Source organism: Gorilla gorilla, chromosome 16 (assembly GCF_029281585.2).
Source record: "Gorilla gorilla gorilla isolate KB3781 chromosome 16, NHGRI_mGorGor1-v2.1_pri, whole genome shotgun sequence".
In the NCBI taxonomy this organism is placed as follows: Eukaryota; Metazoa; Chordata; class Mammalia; order Primates; family Hominidae; genus Gorilla; species Gorilla gorilla.
The window spans coordinates 79,921,374-79,947,693 of NC_073240.2; the positions used below are offsets into that span (position 1 = coordinate 79,921,374).

A 26,320-nucleotide genomic window follows, 5' to 3' on the forward strand; every position below is an offset into this window, starting at 1 on the left:
CCATGTATACACACAGATGTACGAATGGATATATTATATGCCAAGTGGGTATTTTGCTTTTTCAGTGGAAGGACTTTATCTTCATATAAGAAGCTCAATGAAGTGGGTCAAAGGAGATTGTCTCAGAGAGGCCTTCCCCAAACCAAGGTTGAGTTCTGGCCATGGGTGGAGCGGACAGAACCTGGCCTGCTTGGCCCCTTCTTGCTTCCACAGCAGCTCCAGGGCATCGCTTCATAGCCCTAAATCTGCAGAGGTTTGAAATCCCCCGTTTTAGGCCAAAGCTATCAGGTTACCCACAGGAAGACAGAGGCTGGTCTTATGGGTATTGTAATTCTCATTTTACAGGTGAAGAAATGAAGACAGAGAAGTTGCATGTCTTGTTCAAGGTCCCCTGGCAAGTTAGCAGTGAGTCTGGAGAGAGCCTCAAGGGCCCGATCCCAGTCCTGGTCAGTTACTTATTTTAATTATTAGGAATACCTGGAAAAATGCCTCCCATCCATGAGTGTGGGAGCATCTCTTGGGTAGGAGGTCCTTTAACATTGTAGTGAGAAATAAGAGTGGCCACAGCTGTGGTGTTTGTAAGACATGTTCACAAATTCTTTCACATTTTTCTTTTCAAAAGGCAAAGCCTAATTCCCTTCCTCTTGAGTGTGAGCTGGACTTAGTGGCTTACATCTAATTAAAAGAATAAATCAGAAGTGATGGTGTGCCACTTTGGAGACCACATTCTCCTGCTTGCTCTCTTGCTGTCTCTTGCATCACCTGTTCTGGGGGACACCAACTGGCATGTTGTGGGGAGAGGTCTATGAATGAGGAACTGAGGCCTCCAGCCAACAGCCATGGAGGCATATCATCTTGGAAAAGGATACCCCGGCCCCAGTTGAACCTTTGGAACACTGCAGCCCCAGCTGACATCTTGACTGCAAACCCCTGAAATGCCCTGAGCCAAGACCACCCAGGTAAGTAGCTCCTGATTTCCTGACCCACAGAAATTGTGAGGTAATAAATGTTTGTTTTAAGCTACTACATTTGGAGGTAATTTGTTACACAGCAACAGATAAAGTAAAACAATAATGAATGATAATGGAGACCTGGCCATGTGACTAATCTATATATGAAAATGCTTGCAGAGCAGGCTGCCCCTTGGGAGGCAAAGTGGACCACCAAACCCTGTGTTTGACTTCTTGCTTTGCTCTTTGGTGGCCTTGGGTTAGCCCCCAGGACTAACCCACTGGGCCTCAAGCTTGCCCAGTGATGTCACTGAGCTTGATCATTTGGAAAGCCCCATCTAGCTCTGACATTCTCTTACTTCAGGGTCTCATAAATTCTTACAGTCATTTTAAATCTTGCAGATCTGTAGTCTGCCCCCTTCAGAAAGGACTTAAGGCATTCTGTTGCCACTTGGATATTTCAAGAGAAGTGATTTGAATTTTAGCTTATGGCTATTGGAGACTAGAGCATAGTGATTAAGAACACAGACTCTGGAGCCAGACTGGCTGGGTTCAAATCCCAGCCCTGCCACGTGCTGGCTTCTTCTGTCTCACTTCCCCTGTCTATATAAAATGGGGAAAATGGAAGTATCCGTCTCAGTGGGCTGTTCTGGGAATTAAATATACATAATGTATTTGAGCGAGTTCTTGCCCCATAGTAAGCATTATGCAAGGGTTGATGTTATAAATACAAGTTCGTTATTACATAATTAAGAGTGACAATGTCTGTTATCCAGTGAGCACTGAGCGTGTACCTGACACGAGAACTCCCTCACTTACTCCTCACAGCACTCCTGTGAAGGAGTTATTTCTACACCCTTTATGCAGATAAGGAAACTGAAGCCTGATGAGGCCATGTGACTTGTCTGAGGTCACCTACTGGTGGGTGGCAGTGCTGGGATTTGAGTTGATTTCTGATTCCATGCTCTTTGCCAATGTGCTAAGAGACTTTTAAAACTAAAAACAGCTGGGTGTGGTGGCTCACGCCTGTAATCCCAGCACTTTGGGAGGCCGAGGCTGGTGGATCACCTGAGGTCAGGAGTTTGAGACCAGCCTGACCAACATGGTGAAACCTCGTCTCTACTAAAAATACAAAAATGAGCCAGGCATGGTAGCGAGTGCCTATAATTCCAGCTACTCGGGAGGCTGAGGCAGGAGAATCTCTTGAACCTGGGAGGCAGAGGTTGCAGTGAGCAGAGATTGCGCCATTACACTCCAGCCTGGGTGACAAGAGCGAAACTCCACCTCAAAAACAAACAAACAACCCCCCTCAAAAAACCCCCACAAAAAAACTAATCACAAACAAGCAAACAAACAAAAAACTCCAGATAAAATAAAACTAACATAAAAACATGCTTTTGGATTTTCAGAGCCTTCGTGTCTTCAGTTTAACCTGCCTCCACTGACCCCCGCCACACCCCCAGCCTAGACAGAGATCTTATCAGTAGAAACTCCAGAGCTAATAAATAATGAAAGCGTTCCTTGACACATAATTTGGTTAAAACAGAAGTATTCAATATTTGTAAATTAATTTCCCCTTGTGCAGCCAACCAGCTAATTTGTGGCCATGTGAACATAAGCAACATATTCCCTGAAGCCATTGTTGGGTCTGTTAGCTCTGCCGGAGGTTATGGGCCAGGCATCCAGGGTCTGGAAGAATGGTTTATCTGATGCTGTGGCTTAATTAAGAGCACCCTCTGGGCCGGGCGCGGTGGCTCACGCCTGTAATCCCAGCACTTTGGGAGGCCGAGGCAGGCGGATCACAAGGTCAGGAGATCGAGACCATCCTGGCTAACATGGTGAAACCCCATCTCTACTAAAAATACAAAAAATTAGCCGGGCATGGTGGTGGGCTCCTGTAGTCCCAGCTACTTGGGAGGCTGAGGCAGGAGAATGGGGTGAACCCAGGAGGCAGAGTTCCCAGTGAGCTGAGATGGTGCCACTGCACTCCAGTCTGGGCGATAGAGTGAAACTCCGTCTTGGGGAAAAAAAAAAAAAGCACCTTCTGGCCCTTTCCAGGCCATAGTGTGTTCAGGCTTCCAAGGTGATGAATGCAGGGCTGGAGGGACTGTAGCTTACAGAGGCAAGTGCTTCCTAATTGACAGCAAATCCACATCCACTGTGAGCTCACTGCTAACTTATCTGTGCAATGTCTCTGTGAGGGTCAATGTCCTTATTTGATAGACGAAGTGTGGACAGGGGCAGGGGTCTTTTCCAGGGTCACATGTGTGTGAGGGATGGAGCTGGGACTGATGCTGAGCTCACAGCAATGAGACAAGCAGTGGGCTGTGTCGGGGGACAGGAGATCCTGCCCAGGCCACAGGCTTTACAGCAGAGGTGGCACTTGAACAGGCCTTGAGGCATGTGAAGGTGGTCTGCCAGGGGAGAGGAGGCTGTGTGGCTGAACAGACAGCATGAGCAAAGGCCCTGGGCCTATGAGGAGTCAGGAGGGGGTCTGAGATGCTCATTCCCTCCCCCTTTAGGGATGAGCTGGTTAGCTGAGCATCAGGGTCTCATGCAGGGCTGCAAGGTCCTGAGGCTCTGTGTGAAGCAGCTCAGCAGCCTCCAGGGCTCCTGTGCTGGAGGAGGGGACACTGAGAAGGTCACTGGAAGGGGCTCTGTCAGAGCTCCTTTGGGGTGGAGATGAAATAAAAGCTCCGAGTGATGCCTTGGCCCTCAGCCAGTGGAGGCCCTCTACCCTGCCCCTCACACACACCACACACAGACACAGACACACACACCACACACACAGACACAAAAACACATACCCCACACACAGACACACAGATACACACATCACACATACAAACACACACACACATACACATACACACATATACACACCACACATACATCACGCATACATACACAGAGACACATGTACACAAAAACATACACCACACACAGACACACACATACACATATACCACACCCACTCACCACATACATACATATAAACATACACAGATATACACATAGATACACAGACACATACCACACACATATCCACCACACCTGTACACAGAAAGACAATACATATACACACATACATATGCCATATACCATACACACACACACAATGAACACACACAAATGCACAGAGACACAACACACATAGAGACAAACACATACACACACTATACAGAAATACACACATCATATACACAAATATATACACACATATACATACACACACCACACACACAGACACAAACACATATACACATACATACATACTGATATGGTTTGGCTGTGTCCCTACCCAAATCTCATCTTGAATTTTAGCTCCCATAATCCCCATGTGTCATGGGAGGGACCCAGTGGGAGGTAATTGAATCACGGGGGTAGATTTTTCCCATGCTATTCTTGTGATATTGAATAAGTAACACAAGATCTGATAGTTTTGTAAAGGGCAGTTCCCCTGCACATGCTCTCTTTCCTGCTGCCATGTAAGACATGCCTTTGCTCCTCCTTTGCCTTCCACCATGATTGTGAGGCCTTCTCAGCCATGTGGAACTGTGAACCCATTAAACCTCTTTTTCTTTGTAAATTACCCAGTCTCAGGTATTTCTTCATAGCAGTATGAAAATGGACAAATACACACAGAGAGATATAAACACATACAGACACACACACACATATACATACACACCATGCACACATACACACACATGCATATACACATACACACACACCACATATACAAACACACAGACACAAAAACACCACACATACATACACACAAACACACACAGACACACACACATGCACACACACATGCCTTTTAGAGGTCTGTCCAGGCCCTCTGGCTCCTCTGCCCAGGTGCTCAGTGTGGGGAATCTGAAGCCCTCGATTCTCACCTTCCCATCTCCCAGGATTTCCCTAGTGGAAAATCAGTCAAGTTCTGCTCTCTCCAGCTGGCCAAACTATGGGTTGTGTGTATATCTGTGTGTGTGTGCATGCACACATCTTTGACACCCCTGCCCACCACCTGGGCCCATAGACCCTATGGCCAGGACAGCGCCTGCATGACCCTGGCTGAGCAGCCCCCAAGCCCGTCTCCCGTAGCCCTTACCTTGGTCAAGTGAAGCTTCCCTCCAGAGCCTCTGGTACAGATAATCAGATGCTTAGAAAACAGGAAGCACTGTCGCTCGCCCTCTTTCTTTAGGGAGAGAGACCCCAGGCGCCCCCTGGTGATCTTGCCCTTTTCAGACATGGGCACCTGAATGAGGGAACCTGTGGGTGGAGGAGAGAGACCCTGAGCTCGTCTCTTGGGGTGACCTTTGCCTCTGACCCAGCCTTGAAGGTTGAGATGCTGGGGCAGCAGCAGTGGGACAAGTCCATTCTGTTTCCCAGTGGCAAATGTGCCCCTGGGATGCTCCTTTAGGCCTCTCTGCAGGGCCAGATGGCTGAGGGATGAGAGGTGATCAGAGAAGCTCCATGCAGGGCCCACTGACATCCCAGCCAGGGGCTAGGGGCTAAGCAAGCAAAGGAACCCCAAAGGGCATGGCCCATGTGGTGAGAATGAAGGGCTGGGCTGAGGTCTGGGGATGGCAGGGAGCTGAACAAGTGGGGAGCTGGCTGCAGGCCCCGAGGGGTTAACAAGATACATTGCACTCCTGCTGGGAACTGCTTAGGGCAAACCCTGCCTCCCATCCTATTTGTAAAAAAGATAGCTACTAAGATTTAAAAAAAAAAAAAAAAAAAAAGATACATTGCACTCCTGTTATCCACAGCCATGGCAGGCATCACCAATCAATCACTGCACCATACTGCAGAGCCCAGACAGACTGCAGAGCCCAGACTGAGGACTTCTCAGTCCTCAGCACAGCACTCTAGGAAGCCATTACTGAGCAGAGTAGGTGCCTGTCATGAAAGCCATTGCTGCCCTACTCTGGTGTACCCACCCTAATACATACCCTTCAGGCCCCCTCCCCACTGAGGTCCACAGCTCCTCACTGTCCCCAGGATTCAGGCACTTGAGGCCTCCCAGTGGTCTGGCTTGGGCACACCTCCCAGCCTCCACTCTTACCATTGTCCCCTTCTTCTGCCTCACATGTAGTTCTGGGTCAAGTTAGCCTGAGTGTCACTCTTAGTTCTGAAAAGCCCTTCCTTCACTCTGTCTTCCCTGTGAATTCCTGCTTATCCTTGGGAAAGCCCTCGTGACTCTCTTGGTCCTGCTCCAGGCCACCACTCTGCCTCCTGCATCAGGGAGATCCACCTGGCACCTGGTGTTCCTGCGTTTGTCCCCTCATGACTCTCTTCCTCTGTACCATAGGCTTCCGGAGGACAGGGCTGAGGCTGTTCTCTGAGTGTCCCCAGAACCCCCTGTACGTCTGGCATGAGCAGGGCAGGTATCAGTGCTGGCTGCATGACTGACAAGTGAGAAACACCTTGCAGAATCCACTCATTTTGTCTCCAGGTCCAGCCCGGCTGGAGAGGGAGAAAATGCCTTGACTCAGGGTGATGGAGCAGATTTCTGGTCTGTGGGGATACTGCCCACCCCAGGAGGGGTCATTTCTTGGGCTACTTCCAAGCCAGGTCCACTTGGGGTTCCTTCAGAGGGGGCCTAAAATACTATGTGAGAATATTTCTGGCACAGAGAATGCCCAACACAGCCCAAGGGGAGCTGAGAAACAGGCAGGGCTGGCTCTGAGCTCAGCAGGTCACAGGGTGGGCCTGGGGAAGGATGTAGGGGCCACCACACACAGGGGCTGGGACAAAACTCCGAAAAGGTGATACCCTTGTCCAAGGCAGCTGCACAGGCCAGCGGGAGGCGCTGGCAAGTATTTCATTAGGCAGAGAATCCCAGGGCTACAGAGAAGGGACTCCGGAGGTCCGTTTGAGGTGGAGGTCACCTGTGAGGCATGCCAGCAGGAGCTGAGTCTCCCACAAAACATGGAAGTTGGATGTGATGAATTTCAAATGCATTGCAGTTCTGATGTCAGTCCCCTGAGCTACAGAGAGCCTTCAGCCACCCCTCTCAACGGGGCCGTGCCTCTCAAACACTGCTCCCAAGGTAAGCGAGGCTGAAGCATGGGAAAGACCTTCTACCCATGAGAACCACTGTGAAAATGGTCTCTCCAAAGCAGCAGAGGATGATGAGGAAAGGACAGGGGAATGGACCCAACACTGACCTCCTCTCAGACACTGAAAACGCTTCTGACTCACAGAGACAACTGTTAGCTCCTCATCCCCCGCCCCATACTTTCTCCCCAAAAAGGACATGTCGATGTTTACTATGACATACAATAGACAAACCAAGGCCATCTGGGTAGAATTCTGTTTACATCTGGAGAGAAGGAAACTGTGAAAACCAATAATATCTGCATCTATATGTATAGATACTGACATCTACATATAGCTGCTGCATTCCGCCAGCAGCCTGGGAATATTCTGCAATCACATTGGCAGGTCTTGGCATGTGGCAGCCAAACCAACTGGTGGTGTCCCCGAGTGCCACCTCCCTCCCGCTGCTGGGGCCCACCTGGTGGGGGCAGGGGAGACGGGGTGCAGAGGCCATACCTTGTCTCACAAAGGTCTGGCTGGTGTCCAGGAGGATCTCACAGCCTTCGATGATCATGCGCTCGATGGCCAGGTTTTTCCGGATGTTCTCCGTCTCACTTACTTCATCGTGCATTATTCTGTGGGGATGGGAAACTGCACAGTCAGAGACAGGCTGCCCCTACTTCCCAGGGAGGCGAGAATGCCAGGCTTCTGGCCAGACCTAGGAAGAAAGCCTGGCACACGGATTCTCAGGTGGAGTCTGTGGTCATGGAGGGGAAGGGAGTGTGCATTTACTGAGTGCCTGCTGCATGCCGGGCACTTCATAGGCACGACCTCATTTTATCCTTCTGACAGCTCAAGGAGGCAAGTGTTCTTATTTCAGAAAAAAGAAAACAGAAGTCAGCAGCTATGAAGCACATCTGTCAGATTTTACAGTCCGAACTATGTAGAACAGACAGCAGGTGCAGCTCAGCACTGGGAAGGATATGGGAGCACAGGAGACATCCTGTGTTCATGACCCTGACCCTCATCCTTCTACCAGCCTTATTCCCATCCCAAGAACAAAGCTCATTACTCCCTCAGGGCCTTTGCACTTGCTGTCTCTTCTTCTTGAATGCTCTTTCTCCAAATATTTGCATAATTGTGTCCTTAATATCACTTGGGCCCTGAAATGGCTTACCTTTTGGAGCACCTGGCAATCCCGCTGGCTAAGGGGATGACTGACCTTAGCCTACTTCTGTAGGCTCTGGCCCTTCTGGGAGGGAATATAGACAACTCCCCTATTTCGCTCTCCGACTGCTGTAATACCCCTCCTCTCCAAGAGATGGCGCCATCCAATAGCTTTTACAAAATGGCGTTGGTGGGAAAAGGTGGGTGTGAGCTGCCAATTTTGCCTTGGTGGGTTTCCAGGAATCTTGGGAAGGTAGTGAGGAATTTGGCAGTGGCAGGGTCTGGGGAGTGGGGAAGGGGGGGCTTCTGGCAAAAGTACCCCACCTACTCCAAGCAAAGTACAAAACCTTTTATCTGCTGCTGATGCCTGAATTTCCACAGTTAAGACCAACGAGAAGGCTGGTTAATATGTGTGGCTTACAAACTTCTCTCATAGACATTATTCAATTTAAACCCCAAAACAAAGATGACACTGCCTCTTCCGGAGCTGGATCTGTGCTTAAATGAATCAGCATGACATTGACCAGATTCCTCAATCCCTCTGATCCTTAGTTTCCTCATCTACAGAATGCTGGGGCAAAGGTGGAATAAAAGGGATTTCAGGTACCCGTGCATGCTATGCCATGCCTGGCACGTGACAGCTGCTTAAATAAAGGGTAGTAGTGATTGTTGTTGCTATTATCATTGGTTGCAAAAGAGTTATTATTATCTTTCCTGGTTGAGGACATGCATTTTAGGCTTAAATTCACTAGACTAGCCGTTTAATAAATGGACCAGGGCCTTTAGCTGGAGTCTCTTCCTTGGGAGCCTCAGTTTCCTGCTTTCTTCCCCAGCAATGCTCTTCTTGGAAGCCCAGACCCCTGCTTGATGTTTGAGAGGGAGGCACCTCTGGACACATGCTAGTTCCCTAGAGATGGATCCATTATGGAAGTAGCCAATGGTAATTAAAACCACTTCTCTTGATGAGGGTGGGGTTTTGCGGGGGAAGCCTGTGTTTGGTAAAACACAAGGCGGGTAATTCCAAGGTAGCAAAACTAGTTTTCCTGAGCAGCTGCAGTTTACACATTCTAAGTTCCAGCCCCAGGTGGGGGTCTGTGTTCGGGACCCATATGCGCGCACAGCTGGGGAGCTCTGGGAAGGCAGTGGGAGTTTCAAGGTCGCGAGGCTCCTGGGAGCCCTGGAAATGACGATTTGGGTTATCAGCGAGCAGAGAATATAGGGGTCAGGATAAAAAGGTGGGAGGAAGGCCCAGTCCCCAGAGGTGGGGAGTGTTTCTGAGCGCAGCCTAGGAGGGGTCTGGCTATCTAATGGCTTCCTGCTTGTGGGAGCGTGAGAGGAGAATTAAAGGGATGCTGTCATGGTGATAGGAAAACCTTCTGTGCCACTCGGGCTGGGTTCAGGGCCAGGTACAGGCAGTTGGGTGGGAGGAAGGAAGAGTAGGCCATACACCTAGGATCCCGGGGATAAGGGATCAGGGTCTTATGTCAAATACCTTGGCACCATGTGCCACCTGCAGCTCTGTTTGCAACAGGATAGGATATCCCTCAGCAAGGAGGAGCCTGCTGCCTTACTGGAGTCCCAAACCTTCTCCCTTGGGGAAGAGTGTGCGGGATTTGGATCCCTGGGCATGGGAGGACTGGAGTCCCTCCACCTTCCTGCTTGGTGGTTTCGTTACTCTGCAATCACACCCTGATGACATCCTTGCCCTGATTCTCCACTCAGGTGTGCAACTTGGCTGGGTCATGGAAGGATCGGGGGCAGCCTATACCCTGTGCTGTCCCTCCCTCCACCCAGCTGGGAGCTGTGGCCTGGTTGGCTGCCCCTTGCCGGCCTCAGGAAGACTTTTAGGGCACTGAGTGTTTGGCAGTGCCCTGGGTAGGGCCGGGGCTGGATCCCAGGCCCTGCAGACTGACCTTCTTTGTAGCCCTTGGCAGCCTAGTTCTGACCACAAGGCCCTTCCTCATCTCTTGGTCTTCACAGGGTGCATACCCCCGGGCTCAGCTTCTGGTTCTCATCTTTTTCCTGCCCAAGCTAATTCCCTTGGCGATCTCACCAGTGCTGTCGCTTTAAACACCATCAGCAAGCTGATGATTGCCGGATTTCTCTTTCCCCTCTGCTCCAGACTCAAATTCCCCAGTCCCTTCTTGTCATCTACACTTGGACATTGAATTGGCACCTAAGTTCAACATGCTCCCAAGAAAGCTCCTGAACTCCCCTCCAGACCTGTCCCTCCTGCAGTTTTCTCCAGCTCAGTTGATGGCACCTCCGCCCTCTGGTGGCTCAGCCCCACATCCTGGAATCACCCTTGACTCTAGTCTTTCTCTTTCCACATCAAATCCATCAGAAAATCCTGTTGATTCCACCTTCAAAATGCATCCAGGACCTGAACCTCTTCCTGGAACCTCTTCCTGGATGACCACAGTCATCTGCTGCCTGGGGTGCTGCAAGAGACCTCTCCGTGCTCCCCTGTGTCTGCCCTTGCAGAGGAAGCTTCCCTCTGGGCTTCAGGGGCTGAAAGAGGGCCAGGTGAGGGGCCTTGACCAGAGGACTGGGGCACTAGATTGGACAAGCCATGTGCTTATCCAACCACTGCCACTACCTGCCTCTGGTTAACTAGAGCCTTGGGCACATGAGGGCCTGTCACCCAGGACCCCCTCTGGGCCTCCTATGGCCACAGGTTTTGACACATTGACACTGGAGAGCCGAGAGTGCCTGGGAGTCGCGGACAGTCCCTCTCCTGGGAGGTGTTGAGTGCCCAGGGCCCTCCCTCGGGCCCTATCTGTGCCAGGGATAGCACAGCACCCACTATTCCTGCCTACCGGGGCTTGAGTTGTAACCCCCTCAGGACCACTCCAGGGGCCTCTGCTTTGAGCTGTGGCAAGCTGTGCCCCTCCCTTACAATCCCCATCTGAACTCAAGCTTTGTCAGGGGTTCAGCGAACTCCTGGTGAGGGGCACCCTCAGCCCTGCCCTGTCTGCCGGTCTGGTGCACTGAAGAGCCAGGCCTCACCTGGACAGCTCCTCCAGTTTGGACTTGGCGTAGTCCAGGCTGTTGCGCTCAACGTGCTCATGAGGCGTGTGGGCCAGGAGCTCATGGAGGGTCAGGATGTACCGGGGGATCTGCGGGCAGGTGGGAGAGGTGAGGGTGGAGAAAGAGCCAGGGAAGTATGGCCGGGGAGCAAGGCAGGGGCAGACAGGGAGTGAGCAAGAGAGAGAGAGAGAGAGAAAGAGGGAGAGGGAGAGGGAGAGGAAGGGAGGGAGGGAGGGAGAGAGGGAGGGAGAGAGAGAGAGGTGGCGAGCGCGGGGGAGAGGGGGAGAGAGAGAGAGCGCGTGAGCATGGGGTGCGGGCCAGGGGAGAGAGAGAGAGAGCACGAGGGGGTGGTGGGAGAGAGAAAATGGTTCTTTTAGCCCAGAGGACTTCCATGAGCAGAACTGAGGAAGGAGATAGGCTGCCCTTTGGTCACAGACTCTAACTTGGAGGCTCTTCCAGGGTCTTGTCTAGGGCTCTGCTCTGGCTGAGGGTGGGGTGGGGTGCTCAGGAGCCAGGAGAGAAAGGTGGCGTGGACAGGCCCACAGTCAGCTTGCCCTGCACCCAGCATTGTCGGCTGCTGGCCCTGATCACCTCCCCCACCCCCTTTGGCAGCCCAGAGCTGAGGTGTGTGAAGCACTGTGCCCCCACTGCCATGGTCCATCCCCCACGCCTGCCTCCCTGACTCTCCCCCACCCAGGCAGGGCCGGATGCCACCTGGAACATGGGGTAGGTGAGGAAGGTCTCCAGCGTCCTCTCCTCGCAGTCAGGCTTGGCCTCGTAGTGCTTCAGCAGCTTGTCGAAGTCACGGTTCTGCTTGCAGTGGGCCAGGATCTGCAGGCTGTACTGGTGGTTGCGGACGAACTCTTGGTAGATGTTGAGCATGGGCAGCAGGATGTCAAATAGGTCAGCTGGAAGGAGGAGGCAGTCAGTGGGTGGCTAGGGCAGCTTGGTGGGGACAGAATCCCCTAGGCCCTTGGCTCCCCCAGCTACACCCAGAGAGGCCAGGGGCCAGGTTGAAGTTCCCCACCCCAGAGACATCTCTGCTCTTGGGGATGACTCCAGTACCACTGCCCTATCCAGTGCTAGCAGGTGGGCCCCCATCATTGGGACCACATTAGAATCACAGACTCTTAGAGACGTGGGGCCCTGTCTAGTCGACACTCGTGATGGGAGTGTCAGAGAGAGGAGGTAGAGTGGGCGCTGTGGGGTGCCACCTGGATCCCCCCAGCTGCCAGGAGTGCTGGTGGCCGATGGCTCTCAGCTGGGTCCCTCTCCAGGCATTGCCCTCAGCTGGAGGAAGCTGCCTTGCCTGGTCTGTCCTCCTGCTTCAATTCAGGACACCAGTGTGAGGCCACCACTTCTCCAGAGCTTCCTGTGGGGTCGGCTGAGGCTTCTGTTGCAGCTGGAAGGCTGCCCAGTTCCTCCCTCTGCCTGCCCCCGTGCCCTATGGTGCTATGGCCTAGGACACTCCCCAAGAGGCCACCCTCCCTCCTGCAGTCTCCGTCCTGAGACAGAAGTGGCCTATCTGAGGTCACAGGGCAAGTCAGCAGCCAGCCTGGAGCTGCGTCTCCTGACCTCCTGATTCCAGGGGTTTCCTACCATATGACACATGAGTCTCTGCTCCTTCGTTCATCTGTCATTGTCCCAGCAGGGCTTCCGGGCTCTGCATTATTTAGTTCACCAGGTGGGGCCCTTTCTGCCTATAGTTCTGTCTCAAGCTTCCTGGGTATATAACTTGCCTTTCCAGTGCCCCCAAGTCCCAACCAATCTCCCCAAATCTGCCCTTCAACAATTTGATAGGCTGGGATGGAGTCATGTGAAACATCTTCCTTATCTTTATTTATTTATTTGATGGAATCTTGCTCTGTTGCCCAGGCTGGAGTGCAACGGTGCGGTCTTGGCTCACTGTAACCTCTGCCTCCCGTGTTCAAGTGATTCTCCCACCTCAGCCTCCCAAGTAGCTGGGACTACAGGTGTGCATCACCACACCCAGCTAATTTTTGAATTTTTGTGTTTTTTGTAGAGATTGAGTTTTTCCACGTTGGCCAGGATGGTCTTGAACTCCTGACCTCAAGTGATCTGCCTGCCCTGGCCTCCCAAAGTGGTGGGATTAAAGGCGTGAGCCACTGTGCCTGGCCTTGAAACATCTTCCTCTTTTTTCTTTTCTTTTTTTTTTTTTTGAGATAGAGTCTCGTTCTGTCGCCCAGGCTGGAGTGGAGTGCAGTAGTGAGATCTTGGCTCACTGCGACCTCTGCCTCCTGGGTTCAAGCAATTCTCCTGCCTCAGCCTCCCGAGTAGCTGGGACTACAGGTACGCACCACTACACCTGGCTAATTTTTGTAATTTTAGTAGAGACGGGGTTTCACCATGTTGGCCAGGCTGGTCTCGAACTCCTGACCTCAGGTGATCTGCCTGCCTCAGCCTCCCACAATGCTGGGATTAAAGGCATGAGTCACCGCGCCTGGCCAAAACATCTTCTCATAAGTCCCATTTAGGAAAGGAAACATGGTTTCCTTGTAATCAACTTTAGATGGTAGCTCATGTGATGGGTGTCTGACCACGTGATGGACAATGTCTTCAACAATGCAACTGCAGAATATGCGGAGCCCATCTTTCTAAGGACACCTTATTTTGACCTTAGAGAAAAGCACGGGTCTTTGACTTGAGAAAAATAATAGTGCCTACTTCCCTCTGGGAAGCCTCCATGCCTGAGGGCAAGGGAGCTCTGGAGAGCCAGGCCTGGGTCTGCTCTGTGCCCTCCACCTATGCAGCCTTTGCTATTCCTTTACTTCCCTAAGCCATTTTCTTTGCCTCCATCATGGAGATGACACCAACACTCACCTTTATCTACCAAATTAAGAAAGTGAAAAAAAAAAAGACATTTGGTGTAGGTTGAGGGTGAGATGCAGGAGGTTCTTCTGTCTGTTGCTTGTGGAGCTAGAGCAGTGCAGCCATCTTGGAGAACAATGGGACAATATGTATGAAGCAAGAGCCTTTCACAGGTTTGGATTCTTTGTTTTAGCGATTCTGCTTATTGGAAACCCATCCCAAGGAAATGATCTCTAATATGGAGAAAATTTCTTATGAAGAGATGATTATTTCTAACAGCAAAAAATTGGAACAACTCTAAGAGCCAACCATAGCAGATGGTTAGATAAATGACAGTGCCTTCATGGGTACTGGAGTATTACACAGCAATCAAAAAGCATGCTTTTGGCATGAGAAAATGCTTATGGGATAATGCTAAGTAAAAGAAAAAAAAACAACACACAGCAAGATACAAATTCTATATTCAGTATGTTTGCAATTATGTAAAGTGGAAAAAAACCCAAGATCTATGCACAGAAAAAAATTGGAAGAAAACACACCAAAGTGTTTATAGTGGTTATCTTTGGGAAGCAGAACTATGCTTGATATTTTTAAACATTTTCTACTTTTATGGGTTCTCAATTTTTCTGAAATGGATGTGTATACATTCTTTATAAAAGGGGAAAGTGGATAAGAAACTAAAAATATATCATTTCCTCTTAGAAATACAGCATTTGCCAACTTGTCTTTTCTCTTCTGCCCCCTCTGAGGGATTCTGTGGGTTTTAAAAAGTGACACTCTATCATGCTCTAGAAGGGCAAAACTGCCCCAGGCTTTTGGGGTGGCCCCTGGAGGGGGACTTCTCTGGGGGCCTCAGTGAGGGCTGACTACTCACCCAGGACCAGCGTGGGCCAGCTGGAGATGCGGGCCTTCAGGCCTTGGTAAAAGATCTGATGTAAAAACATGATGGTTTCGCTGAAAGAGAAAGCACAGGGTCAGCTCTGCCCCAGGGTCTTCCTGCTCCTCCAAAGGGGACTTCCTGCTCCTCCAAAGGGGACTGTCCCCAAACCTCCTGCGTCACTTCAACAGTGAACCCTTTTCTCATGTGAGACCTTAACGTGAAAACTGCATCGGCAGGATGGATGATATAATCTGGGGGGGCCTGGTGCTAAATGAGAATGCAGGCCCCTGGTTAAAGAATTACTAAGCATTCCTAGATGGTGACAGCACAGCATTAAATCAAGCCCAGGCTCGTCTATGCATGGGGTGGCACATCCACGGGCCGGCAGAGGGCAGGGAGCTGCTCTGGCCAGTGGCCTCTGTCTCCTCAAGTCCCGGCCTGCTGGGCCCCACACCCCCTCCCCCAAGGTATCTTGGAGGAAACCAGGGGTCTGGCAAACACGAGTAAAAGCCATGGATCAACAGAAGAGCTAGAGTTTGGGATTAGCACAGAGAGGGGCTGAAATCTGCCTGATGCCCCTTCCCGGCTGTGAGACCATGAATAAGTTATCTAAGGTCTCCCAGCCTCGAGTCCTTCTGTGTAAAACATGAAGGTGAAATGAGGAACCCCTTGGAAGCAATGGGACAATTCGAGTGCCCAGTGCACAGGAGACGCTCAGCAAACGCTAGTTTCCCAACACCCAGTAACCGCCCCCGCTGTTTGGAATCAAAGTCAGAGAAGCCAAAAGACCCAGAGTCCCGCTGCTTGCAAAGCCCCTGTTTTGTCGCCACGTAACGTGCTGAACTCATACTCTCATTGGCAGCTTAGCGCGGGCTCGGTACAGGCAGCCACGTTTGCCCGGCCTTCCCCACAACCCGTTTTCCACCCACTGCTCCCCAAGCAGCTGGTCCCAGAACACAGTCCGGGCGTCTCCTCTCCCAGGACAAGCTGTGAGGACTGAGAGAACACCAGAGCGAGGCGGCTTCTGCTGCTTCCTGAAGGTACCCCCATTCCTTCCTGCCCAACCATTTTCCCTCTGCTCCTTAGCTCCTACCACCTTGGAGACGTGGGGGTTTCCCCCAGGTGCCCCCTAGGCTCTTTGTGGTACACTCCATTTATGGATAGGAAAACTGAGGCCCAGAGAGAGAAAGTGAGTACCTCAGGAGTCAGGGACAGCCCTGAGCCTTTGGGCCGGCCCCTCTCTGTCCCTGGAATGTTCCCCTGTCTTTCTTTGGCGGCATTCTCCACCGTGTGCTCTGGGCTCCCTCCCGCCTCTGTTTCTCCAGTGCTTTGTTTGGCTGTTTGAGGCACCTGGTGTTTCCCACCTTGGGGTGCTGGCCCTTCTCCCAGCAGTTTGTGCTCTGAGGCAGCCCTCCTCCATCTCACTGTCTTAGCACAATGAGAGCCAAGGGTGGAAGACATTTGGTGAGCGCAGAGATGCTCCAGCATCGAGGCGGTGGGGGGCAGGGCACAGGGGCCAGTGGATGGAGGGGGCTCACAGGTTAGAGGCTCAGGACCCCAGAGGGATGTGAAATGTCCTGCTCATGCCTGCTTTGCAGAGAAACAGGTAAGGTGGGGAGACAGAGGATGTGAGAGAGATAGCAAGAGAGAGAAAGGGGTGAGGGAGATAAGAGAGGAAGGGAGGAAGAAAGGGAGGGAGAGAGAACAGAACAGAACACAACACCTCCAGGCTAAAGGGCGAAACTAGCAACTGCATTCCAGAGAATATACAGAAAGAAAGGAAAACTGAGAAAGACCGAAACCAATGCGAACTTAAAAATCCAAGCAGAGAAGACTTTGAGCTCTCACTTCTGAGTGTGGATCCCACCAGTATTGTGAATTGTCTATCATCTCCCTAAAGTTCCAAGAGAAAGAGTCCCTCCGGGTAGAGCAACTTCTTATGACCCTTGGTAAGGCTGGTTTCTGTCTGGCTCTGACCCCCAAATGAGTTTGTTGAATGGATAAATGTTCCAATTTTAAGAATTTTGGGAGTCCACATGTGAAGACCCTTCAAAATGTCCAGTAGCAAGAGACCAACCCAGGGGTGCGTGAGAGTGCAGAGAGGGAAGAATGTCTGACTTGAGGTGGGAGGCAAGGAGGTCAGGTCAGGGGACTCTCAGTGGTTCTTGAGGGAGCCATATTTGGCAGCCATCCCCAATCTTTTTGGCACCAGGGACTGGTTTTGTCAAAGACAATCTTCTCACAGACGGATGGTGGGGTGGGGGCGGTGCGGTGGGGAGATGGTTTCAGGACGATTCAAGTGCATTACATTTATTGTGCACTTTATTTCTATTATTATTATTATTATTATTATATTTTTGAGGTGGAGTCTTGCTCTGTTGCCTAGGCTGCAATGCCATGGCGCGATCTCGGCTCACTGCAATCTCCTCCTTCCGGGTTCAAGCGATTCTCCTGACTCAGCCTCCTGAGTGGCTGGGATTACAGGTGCGCACCAGCATGCCAGGCTAATTTTTGTATTTTTAGTAGAGACGGGGTTTCACCATGTTGGCCAGGCTGGTTTCAAACTCCTGACCTCAGGTGATCCACGTGCCTCGGCCTCTCAAAGTGCTGGGATTACAGGCATGAGCCACCATGCCCGGCCTATTTCTTTTATTATTACATTGTAATATATAATGAAATAATTATGCAAGTCACCATAATGTAGAATCAATGGGAGCCCTGAGCTTGTTTTCCTGCAACTAGGTGGTCCCATCTGGGGGTAATGGGAGACAGTGACAGATCATCAGGCATTAGATTGTCATAAGGAGCACGCAACTTAGATCCCTCACATGTGCAGTTCACGATAGGGTTTGTGCTCCTTTGAGAATCTAATGCTGCTACTGATCTGACAGGAGGTGGAGCTCAGGTGGTAATGTGCGCAATTGGGAGTGGCTATAAATACAGATGAATCTTTGCTCGCTCATCCACTGCTCACCTCCTGCTGTGGGGTCCAGATTCTAACAGGTCACAGACCAGTGTTAGTCTGTGGCCTGGGGGTTGGGGACCCCTGATATATAGGATCTTGACATATGTCCAGATCCTTTTAGATAACCCTGAGTACTGCCATGGCAAGACTTAGGCTAGCCATTCCCAGACAGCTTCAGCACAGCAGACAACTGTTCAGGATGGACCAGGGAGGAAATGAACCTTCTTATATCCCAATACTGCACATGCCTGTGTAGCAGCATATCAGGAACATCATAAGCTAGAATTATAAAAATTTAGTTGATGCAGCCTCCATTTCTAAGGTTAAATTTAAAGAATTTCACTTGTAATCCTACTACTCAGAAATTACTATCATTGCCCAGCCAACTAAAAAACTTATCTCATTTTGACTTGATTTGCTTAAAAAAATCAAATTATTAATGGGTTGGTTGAACATTTTTCTTATATATTGGCCATTTGTATTTCTTTTTAAAAAATTGCCTAGTCATGTTCATTGCTATTTTCTCTCTTATTAATCTTTTCTCTTATTAATTTTAAATAACTATATTAAGTGTATAGTCTGACATCTATGTTGTAGACATCTTTGCTCAGCTATTTGCCTGTTAATTTTGTGTCTGGTGTTATTCTGAAGTTTTCCCATTTTTCCTTGTAAGGCAGACCATTTTCTTTCTGCTTGGCTTGGGGAATCATATCTTTCCCCACTCCCAGACTGCTTACATACCTACATATATATTATTTTATTGTTTCATTTTTACATGTAAATACTTAACTATTGTTTGCTTTGGTGTGTGATATGAATAAGGGAGATAGACATAGTCTTTCCCTCAGTTTGGTTAGCCAATTGTCAATTCTGGCTAACCAATTAGCCAGATTAACCAATTAATCAAATATACCAGCTTTTTACTAGGCTGGTTTTTCATAGTTACCAAATTCTTGCCAGGTGAGGTGGCTCATGCCTGTAATGTCAGCACTTTGGGAGGCTGAGGCAGGAGGATCGCTTGAGTCTGGGCACTATAGGGAGACCCCGTCTCTACAAAAAATAAAAAAAATTAGCCAGGCATGGTGGTGCACACTGGTGGTCCCAGCTACTAAGGAGGTTGAGAGGGTGGCTTGAGCCCAGGAGGCAGAGGTTGGCAGTGAGCCAAGATCACATCACTGCACTCCAGCCTGGGCAACAGAGTGAGACGCTGTCTCAAAAAAAAAAAAAAAAAAAAAAAAAGAAAAATTCTAATATATGCTTAAGTCTCTTTCTGGACTTTCTATTTTATTTTGTTGATCTTGGATTAGTCTTAGGTTGTTTTTATTACTTTACAATATATTTATAAGCCTTTATAATATATTTTAATTACAGGTAGGGAATTCTTTCATTGTTGTTTTTTAAGAACATTATCTGTTTGTATGCATTCATTCTTCCAATTGAATGTTAAAATCATTTTGCTAGGCTGCACTTTGATTGGTATTACATTAAATTTACAGAATATTTTGGGTGAAATGACATCTTTACGACACACATCTTTTCATCCAGGTGCATCTCTCTACTTTACTGTGTCTTTGTTTATGCGTCATCACATAGGTCCTGTGTTTCTTCCTAGACAGTGTATCTTCTTGTTGCTATTTCTCATAGTATATTTTCTAAGTGGGTGCTGTAGATATAGGGAAAAACTACTGATTTTTCTTTTTTTTTTGAGACAGGGTCTTGCTGTGTCCCCCAGACTGGAGTATGGTGGTGTGATCTCGGCTCACTGTAGCCTCGGCCTCCTGGGCTCAAGTGATCTTCCCACCTTAGCCTCCTGAGAAGCTGGGATTACAGGTGTGTACCACCATGACATTCTAATTTTAAGTTTTCTGTAGAGATGGGATCTCCCTATGTTGCCCGGGCTGGCCTTGAATTCCTGGCTAAAGCAATCCTTCTGCCTCGAAAGTGCAGGGATTAGAGGCATGAGTCACTGTGCCCAGCCTGATTTTGCTTATATTTTAACAACATGAACTCCTAATAGTTTTTAGGATTTTTTTTTTAATTGACCCTGACCTCGGGTCTACCCCACAGAGCTGCTTCTCCTCCTTCTCTTCTCATTAAATAGCAGCCCTTCCCACCAGCCTCTCAGACGGAACCTGGGAATCACCTATCACCCCCTCCCCCCTTCATCCCTATATCTACTCCATCAAAGCTGCTGATTCTGCTGTCTTCTGTCTGTTGCATCTGCCACCCCTGTCACCTCTGCCTAGACTGTTGTCAGTGGGCCCCTAACTGGTCTTCTTGCTTCCACTCTTGCCCCTGGTCCACCCATTCTCTACATGGTGGATTCATCTCTTAAAAATTGAATCTAATCAGGGGGAGTGGCCTTAACTTGGCCTTCAACACCCTGTAGGAACTGCCTCTGTCTGTCTCATGGGCTACTCCCTCTTCCCTATGCTCTCTTACCACTCTGGCCTTCTGTTCCCTGGATTTGCTTTCTTCTGCCTTAGGGCCTTTGCACAGGCCATTCCCTTTGCTCTCACCACCCCCTTTGTTCGCATAGCTCTTCTACTTATCAGAGCGAGAGCGAGAGCTAGAGAGAGAGAGAGTCTGTACACACACAAATGTGCTATTTTTAAAATCAAGTTTTGGTAAAAAAAATTGGGAAGTTTTCCACTTTTCTCATATGTTCTATAACAGTTTAAATAAAAATGATTGATTCTTTTAAAATGCCAAGTTCATTGCAACTCTTTAAGGGGAATATACCATGCACATTTCTCAAATCTACATGACCCCTTGAAGGTGGAATACCTAATAACATCTTGCAGAGCTAGTGTTCCATTCACTCATTCAACACATAGTGATTGAGTACCTACTAGGTTTCAGGCACTTGCTCAGACAATGGTCTCCCTGTGTCTAACTCCAGCAATGATAAAAACAGAAATAGTCCCCATCAAGGCTGCTGGATGCACAATTCTAGTAGGCACCATTCACAGCCTAGTGTATGCCAGGGGTTGGCAAAGTATAGCTCATGGGCCAAATCTAGCATAGCTGCTGTTTTTGTATGGCCTGAGAGCTTAGAATAATTTTTACATTTTTAAATGGTTGAAAACAAAAGAAAAGTTTTATTGTAATATAGCCACACTCATTTGTTTTTGGATTATCTGTGACTGCTTGGTTGTAACAGAAATGGTATGTCCCACAAAGTCTAAATCATTTGCTATCTGGCTCTTTACAGAATAAAGTCCACCCACCCCTGTGCAATGTGAATGGTGCTCCCAGAATTGTGCAGTGCACAGCTGGTGCAGCTGTAATCTATGGCCTTGTCCCCATTCATATTGAACAGTTAATATAGTGAGAGACCTAGACACAAAAAGAAATCTTTATTTAAGTGTGATGCATGCAACAAAGAGAAGCATAGGGGCTCTGGGACAGCACGACAAGGGGACATAAGCCAATGGCAGCAAGGGACGTGGGGGTGGTCAGGGACATGGCATCCAAGGAAAGACATGAACAAAGAGTAGGACTGCTGTTGGAAGGAGAGTAGGGTAGGAAGAATGTTCCAGCCAGAGAAGTGGCCTGACTGCAGGACATGTTCATTTTGCCTGGTTCCCTCCCTGAGCCCAGAAAGGGGCATGACATACCCAAGGCCAGTCCAAGGCAGATAGGGCTGGGCAGGAGCAGGACAGAACCAGGCCCCTTCACTCTTGCCCCCACACCCTGCCTGTTGCATTGCACCAGTCACTCATCATGGGTTCCACGGCCTGCCCCTCGTCACCCTCCAGCCCATGCAGACAGGATGAATTGATTGTGGCATGCTCCCCTGCTGAACCTCATCATTCCCTCAGCTCAGGGCTCCAGGCAGCCACTGCCAATCAGTCAGCGCAGGAAGCAAGATACAAACCATCTGCCACTGGGACAGGATGCCTCTTGTCATGGGCAACACCTGTGGTTCCCTGCACATGGCGCTGGGCATGGTTTTTATTAAAGGGAAATAGCCCGTCTCTAAGCTTATTGTCTTGGCTGAACAAAGCCTGCTGCAAATGTTTAGTTCAAAGATCTTTTCCCCCCTATTTGAGAAGTACACAATTAACACCCTCCCCAGCTCTGCAACATCCTCAATGAATCTGCCAAGCTGGAGAGAGGCTTCTCTCTTCCCAAGGACCTTTTAAAATGAGCTTCAGTAAATTAAATCACCAAATTAGCATCAGGTTTCTAATGTGGCTGTATATTTCAGCCTAAAAGCAAATCTAGGGGACAGCTACATATGAAAAAGCTTTCCAGCAAGGGAGCTAGCAGCTCCACCGTGGCTTATGACACACAGACCTCTGTGCTGTGGTCTGAGGCAGGGAGAGCAGTGAGGTTCACGTCCTGGATCAGCCCCCACAGCGTGGACAGCAAGTGAAAAGGTGGGGCTCACACACAAGGGGGAGTTCTTCAACAGAGGGTGCATGCCCAGACCTGTGCTGTAATGACCCACGCTCATTAGCAGTGGGGGCAAGGAAAATGGGTTGCTGGAGAGAATTCCAGCCCATTATTTAACAAGGCAGCAGGGGGAAGCTGGGGCCTTACCATGAAACAGATCTAGGTTACAATCCCAGCCTGCCCCCACTCTCTGTGTGCTATTGAGCATTTCCTGCCACCTCTCTGATCCTGGCTCCAGCCTCATGGGTGCCTCTGAGGATCAGAAAGCATGCAGGCCAAGTGCTGGCAGAGAGCCCAGCACAATGCAGGTCCCATAAAGCCCTGCTGTAGTGTGGGAAGTGTAGTCCAGAAGCTTCAATCCTGCAAAGTGCTGAGTGGGGGCTGTTTTAAGGTCACAAAAAATAATTCCAGCTGTTCCTTATGTTTGCAAAAAAGCATAGAGCTTAAGATAGTGAAGCTTGTGCTGTCCCTAAGTGATCAGGTATAAAGCGAGGATGATCTGGAGGCAGTCATGTTCCAGCTCTTCCTTCCCATCCTGACCCCTGGGGAAGGAAAGATTTCTGACTTGCACCTGTTTGAGAACAGGGACCAGGGTAGAGGAGAGGAACCAGCCTCGTCAGACTTGCAACCATTGATATAACCACCAGGTCTTCTCACTTAATCTAGGAAGACAATAGAATAAATTACACTGACTGATTTTCAATGTTGAACCAGCCTTGCATTCCTGGGATGGATCCTGCTTGATCAGGATGTATTATTCTTTTTATATATTGCTAGATTCACTTTGCTATTTTGTATATATGCACATGAGGGATATTGGGCTGTAGTTTTCTTATGATGTATTTGGTTGTGATATAAGGGTAATGCTGACTTTGTAAAATGAGTCAGAAGTGTTCCTTCCATGTTATATTTGATTTTGATGTCTTGCAGGGTGCATTATTATGGAGCACCTGGGCTACGCTGGGCTCTGTGCTAAACACTTTATACCAAGTCTCTTCTTTGATCCTTCAGTGCCTGTAAGAGGTGGGTACCATTCCTGGGGAAGCCTTTTCTGATGACCTCTAGAGTCCATATTCTAGAGGTCTTGAGAATTCATCAGGCTGCTGCTATTTTTTCCTGGGATCAATAAGATTGCTAAAGTAGGCAACAGTTGGCCTTGGACCCATTGTAAAGAAGGTGAAATGGGCAGCATCCTTGGGATGAAGAAGTGGCTACCTGGGGAGATGGGGATGGGTAAGGGAGCTTCTCAGGCTGAAGCCTGTGGAGGATGCCACTCATCTTTGTTCTAGGCAGGCATGCACACTGCCCAGGAGGCCCTGAAAGCATCACAGTCATAGTGTCACTATTCAGAGCTGGAGGATCTTAAAGGGCATCTAATTAAACTTCTAAACCTCTTTGATGTTTCTGACAAAGGGTTACTCTTCTGAATTCTTACTGTGATAGGGAGCTCATTACTCTTCCGAACTTTTGCCTCTGGGTCCACCAGCCTTCAGTTATCCAGCCCCCTACAAGGCACCAGGGAAGTGCACTCAGATGCACATTTGCCTCTGCTGGCAGGATGCAAACATGTGCTGGGCAGTCATGCCTGCTCAGGCCCTGGAATCCCTCCATGCTCACTTAGCCTCTCTACCAGCCTCCCATACTCCACTCTCCCCCCATACTCCACTCTCCCCAAGGAGTGCCCCTCCACATGGCAGAGGGGCTGAGCTTCCTGCGACAGACCTGACCATGACATTCTCTGCCTGAAATGTGTGATGGCTCCTTCTTGCCTCCAGAATCAAGTCCCGCTCTCATCTTTGGGCCTTTGCACATGCTGTTCTCTCTACCTGGAAAGTTCTTTCCTCCTCCTCCTCCTCCTGTAAACTCTCTCGTGTCCTTAAAGACTAAGCTCAGACACCACCTCCTCCAGGGAGCCTCTTTGGTGGTTCTCACCACATTTCATGGTAAACATCTGCTGGATCATTTGACCTGATGGTGGGGTTTGCATGGCTCACTCTGTATATGTGAACCCAGCACGCAGGCAGGCACTCTGTGTTGCTTGTCTGTTGAATGAGTGAGTGGATGAGTGTCCTTGCCTTTGGTGGGGCTGCTGGCTACCAACCCATTCCTTCCATCCCTAATCATTGCTGGGGCCCAACCCTATGTATGGACTGCCTTGTATTGACAACAGAAAGGGAAAAACAGATTTAGGTAAATCTTTCCAGTTGCCCTGCTGAAGGATTCCTGGGTCTATCTTGAGGTCTATCGTGTTTCTTTTTGAGGTCATTGTTGAAAATATCAGCTTCATGAGAAGGCAAAATCCCCCTTTCCCCTTTCTCATTTGTTCTCCATTAAAGGTATCTGACCTGATCCATTCAGTTCTTTGAAGACAAAAATATAAAACCATGTTGTGATTTTTTTTTTCTGAACAACTTTTGAACAAATGCTGTGAGCTGGCATGAATATTCTCTACCAAAGATTCCAGGTCAAAAGAATTCTATTTCAGATGAATCAATGAAATATAATAAAATTACGAAAAGGTAACAAACACAAAAGGACACCTCTTAGTGATGATGATAAATGGTCACCAAAAGTTTGCAATGGTGGCCTAAAATGCAAAAAAAGCACAAACAACATAGAACTACACTACTGCCTCCTGAAGTAAACCTCAAATAAGGAGTCATGGTGGAGATAAACACAGACAGCCACCTCTGCTTATCTCAAGCCTCCCATTTTGGTGCCATCTGGGACCAATAGCATCAGTAGCACCTGCAAGCTTGTTGGAAATGCAGTCCCCTGGGCTCCACCCAGACCTACAGATGGGCTTGTGTTTGAGAATATGTGAAGTCAGCTGAGCTATCCAGGGTTTGCTCAGCAAGGAACACGTTCTTCACATTTTTCATTCAAATTCCAGGTCACTGAATCTAAACAACCCACTTTCTGGGTTAAATGTTACCTGATTTCACACACACATAATTCTTTTTGTTGTTGTTGTTTTAGTCAATGCATAAAAGCATTTACTGAATGTCTAAGAACTGTGATCAACATGTCTATTAAAAAGCAGCCTTGTGGGGCCCTGTGATTCGGTCTCGAAAGGTCTCATGAGGCCAAAAGCTATTTTCCTCCTCCTGCCTGCTTCTCTCTCTTTCCTTCTCTCTCTGTCCCCCATATTCTGATGGCTTGCCCACATCTATGGTGTCAACCTGTCCCACCCCAGTGACTTTCAGTTTCTTCAGCCCAATCTCTCACCTGAGCCTCAGACTCATGTCTGACTCACAACCTCATACGTCCCCACGCTGGGGTGTTCTACAGTCCCCTCAAACTCAGCACATCACACTGTTAGGGAAAGGGGGAAGAGGAGGACACAGGGAAGGTGGCCCTGGGTCCCAAATACTCATGCAGAGGGCTTGGAGAAAAGGCTGGTTGAGATTAGTGAAAGGACTGAATGCTGAATATTTGAAAAGAAATGTAGTTGAATGATAGGGGAACATAATGATTTACTTGAATTCTTAGATGACATTCCATTGTAAATAGCATGCTGTTTTGTTGCTTTTATCTAGTTTATACAATTTTATCACCCACCAGAAAGCTCATTTAAACCATTTCCTTTTAAAAAGAAGTTGACAGCAGAAGAGCAGCTGTCAGCGCAGCCTTCTAAAGAACCACAAGCCCCATATTAATGCCAGGGTCACCATCTGGGAGAAGTGACTTCTTTGTAAGACATGTGGGTAGCATGGTCCACAGCAGAACTCTAAGGCACCTGAGAATTCTAAGTTTCAACCTGGCCTCCAGGTCATTATGATGGTATCAAGGTCAAAGAATAAGGTATTTTAGTTTACGTTTTGTAGCTTGATTTATAACTCTTAAACATTTAAACCAGGGTTCCTTAACTGTGGCACTACTGACATTGTAGTTGGAATAATTCTTTGTTGGTGGGGAACTGTCCTGCATATTGTAGGATATTTAGCAGCACCTCTGGCCTCTACCCATTAGATGCCAACAGCAACCTCCCTCAAGTGGTGACAATCAACAATGTTTCCAAACATTCCTAAGTGTTCCCCACGGAGCAAA

At 48.9% G+C, this 26,320-nt stretch overlaps 1 protein-coding gene across 8 annotated transcripts in view; it reads right to left on the reverse strand.

Annotated features, from left to right (window-relative positions):
* The window catches only part of RASGRF1 (Ras protein specific guanine nucleotide releasing factor 1), a 131,206-nt gene that overhangs the window by 59,859 nt on the left and 45,027 nt on the right, over nt 1-26,320 (reverse strand). For all 8 annotated transcript variants that reach the window (XR_010131048.1, XR_010131047.1, XR_010131046.1 and 5 more), the window contains exons 6-10: nt 14,899-14,978; nt 11,910-12,103; nt 11,175-11,284; nt 7,515-7,633; nt 5,065-5,225 (exon numbers count right to left, since the gene is read on the reverse strand). Coding sequence is in view for 4 of the 8 variants with exons in the window: in XM_019011186.4 (XP_018866731.1) it covers nt 5,065-5,225; nt 7,515-7,633; nt 11,175-11,284; nt 11,910-12,103; nt 14,899-14,978 (664 nt within the window). In the remaining 4 variants the exon portion in view is untranslated. The remainder of the gene's footprint in view (nt 1-5,064; nt 5,226-7,514; nt 7,634-11,174; nt 11,285-11,909; nt 12,104-14,898; nt 14,979-26,320) is intronic.